Source organism: Chinchilla lanigera, unplaced genomic scaffold (genome assembly GCF_000276665.1).
Source record: "Chinchilla lanigera isolate Chin_1 unplaced genomic scaffold, ChiLan1.0 scaffold00120, whole genome shotgun sequence".
In the NCBI taxonomy this organism is placed as follows: Eukaryota; Metazoa; Chordata; class Mammalia; order Rodentia; family Chinchillidae; genus Chinchilla; species Chinchilla lanigera.
Genome location: NW_004955521.1, coordinates 1,140,547 through 1,146,890, shown reverse-complemented (window position 1 = coordinate 1,146,890; position 6,344 = coordinate 1,140,547). Strand labels below are relative to the sequence as shown.

At 50.9% G+C, this 6,344-nt stretch overlaps 2 protein-coding genes across 2 annotated transcripts in view; one reads left to right on the top strand and one right to left on the bottom strand.

The window, feature by feature from the left end:
- Window positions 1-2,035, bottom strand: part of LOC106147126 (nascent polypeptide-associated complex subunit alpha, muscle-specific form-like) — a gene marked incomplete at its 3' end in the record, with an annotated part of 53,634 nt that extends 51,599 nt beyond the window's left edge. The window contains 2 exon segments of the mRNA XM_013507078.1: window positions 3-527; window positions 1,929-2,035. Of these exon segments, the coding sequence (XP_013362532.1) occupies window positions 3-527; window positions 1,929-2,035 (632 nt within the window).
- A 1,510-nt stretch (window positions 2,036-3,545) lies between these two features.
- Ppic (peptidylprolyl isomerase C (cyclophilin C)) overlaps window positions 3,546-6,344 on the top strand; it is a gene marked incomplete at its 5' end in the record, with an annotated part of 4,567 nt that continues 1,768 nt past the window's right edge. Inside the window, 3 exon segments of the mRNA XM_013507085.1 lie at window positions 3,546-3,659; window positions 4,069-4,162; window positions 5,364-5,548. Of these exon segments, the coding sequence (XP_013362539.1) occupies window positions 3,546-3,659; window positions 4,069-4,162; window positions 5,364-5,548 (393 nt within the window).

Here is a 6,344-nt window from a genome sequence, read left to right as displayed (position 1 = left end):
GCCGAGCCGAGTCGCGGTTCCGCGGGCGCCCGGGGCGCAGGAGGCGCTGGGCCCCAGGTCCGACGTGGCCGGGGGAGCGCGAAGCGCCGCGGCCGGTGATGGATTCAGCTCTGGGAAGCCGGGCTCTGCTCGGTGGCCCGGGGCCTTCGGGCAGTTCTGGCTTTGGGAATCGGTTGGCCACAGAGCAGAACGAGGCCGCAGAGCAGAACGAGGCTTTCAGTCTGCAGCTGGCATAGCCGCGAAAGTTACAGAACTGTGAGGTGCTTGCGGGAGTGACGGTGACACTCGGGGTGACGTCTTGGAACGCCCGACGGAGGAGGAACAGCCGTCCTGGAGGCGTGGTTGGCGGGGGCGGCCGCGGCCGGTGCGCTGCGGGCCGGCGAGAGCCGCCTGGGGTGAGGTGCGGGCGGCCGCAGCGAGACTGCAGGGTGGGGGCCGCGGGTAGTTGCGGGCTGCTGGTTATAACCTGGGGTCTTACTCTGGCGCAGTCAGAGTCCTGGAGGGTGAGCGTGCCGCGCTGCGCCGTGCTTTTGAGGAATTAGCGCAGTGCTGAGTGAGACTGCACCGAGAGGCCTTCGGGGCTTGGTGCCAGAGTCCAGAGGGTGGGCGGCTTGTGGGGTGGGAGTTTGGGGACGGGAGGAGGAAGCGGGGAACTTGAAATGGAGTTTGTAGATGCAACCAACAGGAACTGCCGACTGTGTAGATGGAGTCAGAGAGAGGGGGTGGGGTCGCAGTGTGGGATGCCGAGTGCGCTTACAGTAAGTGTGAATTTAGACTCATGGTGCATAGTCTTTAGGGCGCGTCCCCTGCTATCGGCACAGGTTTCACCTGGGAAGTGTTTTAAAACGAATGGAAGCCGTCTCTCACCCTTTAACAGCACCTAGTGATTCTGAGGTGCAAGCTGGGCTGGGAACCGCTAGAACCTCCAGAGAAGGACGCCAGAACAGGCAGGCCGTGGCCGCAGGGGCAGGACACTGTCAGGAAGGGCGCTTCCTGTGCCCAGTTCTGTGCGGCCACGTGGCATGTCTCCGTTTGTTTTCTCCGCTGCCTCTGTCAAGTTCGGAAGGAAATGAAGGGAAGGGAAATGAAGACATTGAGGATGATTTCTGAGTGTAGAAAAGCAGATCACTTGGCCACAGTCCCCCAGCAGCCCTCCTCTCCTTGAGATTTTGTTGACAGGAGCTTGTGAATTAGAGGCCTGGTGCTGTGCCCTGCACAGGCGCCGGGAGTGGCGCTCATCTGTCTGCCAGGCCAGACCTGCCACTCCCTGCCCCAAGCGCGAGCGCCCTGAGCCGAGACAGCCACGCCCTCCCAGGCCCAGCTGCTCATCCCTCCCAGCCATGGGGTGCTGGCCCTCTCCGGGGGCTCCGTGAGGGAGGAGCTCTGTGGCCCACCTTGTCCGGTGCTGGGCCCTTTCTCAGGGGTCTCACAGGCCCAGAGATGAGTCTGGCGTCAGGTTTGCCATGCGGCCCCCACCTGCTATAGGGGGTGCGCCCTGACCCTCACTTGGTATCACTTGACTTGGAACCGTTTAACATTTTCCCACTCTGCGCTTGCTGGCAGTGTGCAGGGTTGTGGGGAACAGAAGACTCTGCTGCTTTGCTTTAGGGGCTCCCTGTCTGCAGTGGGAGAGCCACATGAATAGGAAGCCAGAGTGTAAGTGAGGCTAGCCTTGCGTTGAAGTTCTGACTCTCACGCTCATGGGACACCTTGGTCAGCCGTGTGACCTCCCTCGCCCCTGCTCTCCTCACTGCGAAGTCAGCGCTAACAGTTGCTGGCCCCTCCCCCGGGCAGGACGTGGTGGGACTGGTGTGTAGGATGAGGAAGGAAAGCTGCGGACACACGTGAGCCCCAGCAGCGTTTCTTCCTTCTCCTCCTCGCGGTCCCTCTTCGCTGACCACTTTCTCCCCTTTGCTTACTCCTCTCACCTCTGCCCACCCTTCTGTCCCCTAGCCGTCGCTGTGGTAAGATTGTTTCCCTGTCTTCCTCCCTCTGCTGTCTCCCTCCACTCTGTCCTGTCCTCACGGAGCGGCATTGCGGTTTGGGGAGGGCCTGTTGCTAGCATGCTAGGCCTATGTGTCCAAAACCAGGGTTTTCTTGCAGAATTATGCAAGGTGACAGGCACTGTTTTCCGTTTTTTCATGCTGCTCTCTCACGTTTTATTCTTTTTTGCTTTCTAAACATTCAGAGGCCTAACTGCCTCCTTTACATTAAAACTCTGGAAAGCCTTCCCAAGTGTTGTGTGGGGTGTTTAGGGTTCTGCCCTGGTTCCCCTCGGTGCTGCACCCCGCGTCTCGTGTGGCTGGGGGCTGGGAGACCCCCAGAGAAGCCGCCTCTGTCTCCGCGCGAGGCCTCCTGTCCCTTCCTGCTCTGTTGGTTTCTCCTGAAAGCAGGAACATTGTTCAAGCACTCTGTAAAGCTCTTCTGTATAAATAATAAAACTTGTGCTGCCTTGGTCATGTAACAATTGTGAAATGCCACCCAGAACCCTAAATATCACATCACCTGTGACAGGCGAACTGACATATTGGCAGAAGCCCTTGTCTGAACGAAAGCTTGACAGTCTTTACTTAGTGATTTTTCTAAACTGCAAGACATCTTTTTTCTTTGACAACCCTTCTTATATTTTTTAAAGCCATCTCTTGAATGTCTCTTTTACCCATTCAAACAGTAAATTGCTTCATATAATCTAAACTCGCTAATAGAATGCCCTTCGGCTCCGTGGCCTTTTCAAGCCTCGGAGACTCATCCTTCAGTGATTTGTGAAGCAAAACGCGTGTGAATTCATTTCAGATGAAACCTTTTTTTAAAAAAGTCCAAGGGAACTTCTAAGCTTTAGTCTACAAAAAAGTGACCCATACTTGTTTCTGGATGTTTTCCTTTGGTTCTAAGACGTGAAAGAGAAGAACAAACTACTTGTGCGGCGTGGGGAATGTGGTGGTGCCTGTGCTCCCAGGGTGAGAGCTTTGCCAGGACCTCAGCCGCGGCGCGGGCCGGCCGGGCTGGGGGCCGCTGCTTCACGGGGGGCTTTTGGAGGGTTGCTGTGTTTTCATCGTCTTCCACGGCCCCTCGGCAGCAGGCATCTATCAGGAACTCACTGGGAGTTTGGCAGTGTTTGAAATGACAACAAATAAAGCTAGATGGTTGGCCTCTTTCCTCACCATTTTCTCCTCTCCTGCAAGAGTAGGAAGCATTACCTTTTAAAAGAATATTTGCCACTCTGATCTTTACCCACGAAGCCAGGAGACAGCAAGTAGCAACAGTGTTTGGCTAGAGGCTGAAGGGGACTTGAATTCCTCAAGTCGTCTTGTTGCTGTCAAGCGTTGAGCTCAGGATCTGGTATAATCACCTGGCTCATAGGTGGTATTCAGTGAATGTTTGTTGAATGATTATTTGTGAGTGAACCACACCCACACAGTTGTTTCAGCTGATGCCATGCTTGCTGAGGGCAGCCTTTCCCATGTGGTCAGTTCACAGATGTTAATTCTGACCTGTATGTTTGTCCTTCCCAAATTACAACCTTTTACTGTTTCAACTACCAACAGGTCTTCTTTGATGTGAAGATTGGAGACAAAGATGTGGGCAGAATTGTGATTGGCCTCTTTGGAAAAGTTGTACCCAAGACTGTGGAAAATTTTGTTGCTCTGGCAACAGGAGAGGTCTGAGTTTTATTTCCTTTAACTATGCACAAAACTGTATCCTTTTAAAGAGTCAACTATAGAGATGTCTTCTAGGGAAATAAGTATGAAATTATGATGTTACTCAACTCTGTGACATCTTTTATTTTCCTATAAAATCTTATTATTTAGGTACCCAGTGCCTTTACATTTGTAAAACTGGGGAGTCAGTCAAGTGAAGATGCAGATTACTCTCTTTTCATGTAAACTAGTGCTTTACTTTTGTAGTTTATTCTTTGGTCACCGAAGGGTAAGTCTGTCAGTGAATCACTGCTGGGACCTTATCAGTTCTGTAGAGACTGTAGTTTTCTTATTTTCAGATAAACACTGGGGTTTACCTTTGAGTATAAGTAATTTCTACTTGTGCATTCACTTGAAATTATCTCTTCAGAAAGGCTATGGATACAAAGGAAGCAGCTTTCATCGAGTCATCAAGGACTTCATGATCCAAGGCGGGGACTTCACTGCAGGAGACGGCACCGGTGGTAACATCTCCTTTTGCCTTTCTCCTCTCACTTACCAAGCTGAAGCCTGAGATGAAGCCACTGTATTACCCAAAATACTTTGCTAAGACACAGAGGGAAGCGGGCTGCCACTGTGCCAGCTCGCTCAGGAAAACCCTGCTGCTCTGGCGCTGTCCTCCCGGAACCGGCGTCCTCCTCCCTGCCACACAGTCTGGCAGAAGAGTGCCTGAGCTTCACTTGGCCCCGCGTTCTGTTTTCATTCTCTCTGTCTTTGCTGCCCAGTGTTTGTGTGAGCATAGGGCTAAAATTCCCTGAATTTTGGAGAGGAAATTTTGAACCATTTCTATTTAGCATAGAGCCTTCTGGGAGGAGTTCCTGCTAGGCCACCTGGTCTGTCCTTCATCAGTCAGTTCTGAGGTGCTTGACTCTCATGGCCACTTCTGGTCCTTATAACTCAGCCAGAGGGATAAGAAAGCTGGCCAAAGGGGCAGTGGGCAGGACAGGCCATGCAGGTGTTCAAGTCCGGACAGATGCTTCTCATGGTCCACAGTTCTTCTGGAGAAGGAGCGTCTGCTGCCCCTGCTGCTTCGCCAGACTCCACGCCATGTGCGTCCCTCTGTCGATCCCCAGGGACCCCCGGTTTCTGTCACCTTCTGTGTCTGCGCTGGGGAGTTGTTCTTGATGTCTAGACCAGCTGTGGTCAGAAAGTCAGGTGTTCAAATTTTAAGTTTTATAACTGTGTTGCCCAGGGTAAAATAGAACCAAGAACACTGATTCTATAGGGGTGTTGTGGGAATAAAAAGCTGAGGACACGGGCTCAGTGCTTGGTGTACCCTGGTTCAGTGCTAAAGTCGGCGTGACCCAGGACAGGTGCTTGATCAGAGGACAAGGGTGGGGTGTGGCTCAGCACTCTGCTCTCTGGCTTTGGGGCACCATGCTACCCCTCTGCTCTCCTTTCTGGGGAGAAATCACTGACTTGTTCGATGGAGATTTGGACCTTCGAGGCTAGAGGGCGTCCGCCGTCTTGGGCCGTATGAGAAGCTTTTGTTTCAGGCTCTGGTGCCCCACGTCCTTTAAGGAGTTAACGTCTGCTCCTCACGTTTGACCATCTTTGCCACCTTCCCACCTCCTGTAGGGCTCTAGTAACTGATTACACTAAAGCCTTGTGCTTCTCTGGAAGAGTTACGTTCATTAGACGCCTGTTTCCTGTCTTCTCACTCAGGTGTGAGCATTTACGGCGAGACCTTTCCCGATGAGAACTTCAAGCTGAAGCACTATGGCATTGGCTGGGTCAGTATGGCCAATGCTGGGCCAGACACCAACGGCTCCCAGTTCTTCATTACCTTGACCAAGCCTGCCTGGTTGGATGGCAAACATGTGGTGTTTGGAAAAGTCCTCGACGGGATGGTAACTTGATATATTTTCTTTTTTAAAGCTTTACGTGGTTTGTGAAAGTACAGTCAGTTGATTCATTTAAGCTTTAAAATGGGTTGTTAGAGATCCATTATTATATGCTGACTGGCCTCTTCAAAAATGAATAAATTGTAAATGGCATGGCATTTTAATTGTTAGGGGCATTAGAGCAGAAGCCAGGGACTGGACATGGAGAAGTTAAGTAATTTATTTTACTAGGAGCTATAAATAGAAAGCCCTGTCTAATGTAACCAAGTAAAATCAGGGCTGCATGTATACGCGCAATGGAATATTAGTCAGTATTAAGAAGGAAAGACATTTTGACACATGTTGAAACAGAGCAGCCTTGAGGATCTTACCTAGGTGAAATAAGACAGTCACGAGAAGACAGATACTGTGAGTCCACTTATGGGAGGTATTTAAAGTAGTGGTTGTCAGGGGCTGGTGAGGGCAGAGATATTTGATGGATATAGAGTTTCAGGTTTTCAGGATGAAGAAATTCTAGAGGTTGCCCAACAGTGTAAATATACTTAACACTACTGAGCTGTGCACTTACAGTAGATAAGATGGCAAATTTTATGTCATGTGTTTCTTACCATAATTAAAAATAAAATATTACACCCTGAACCTTGTGGTTCAGTCCAGATACCAAGTCACATTCAAAAACATGTTTGGCAACCAGCAGTTACTAAGAGAATTTGAATCTTTGCTGTTATTCCTCAAAGAGCAAAGGATCTAATTCATAACCCATAGGAGTACTTCTGAAAGCCCTCCTTCTCCCTCTCCTCCC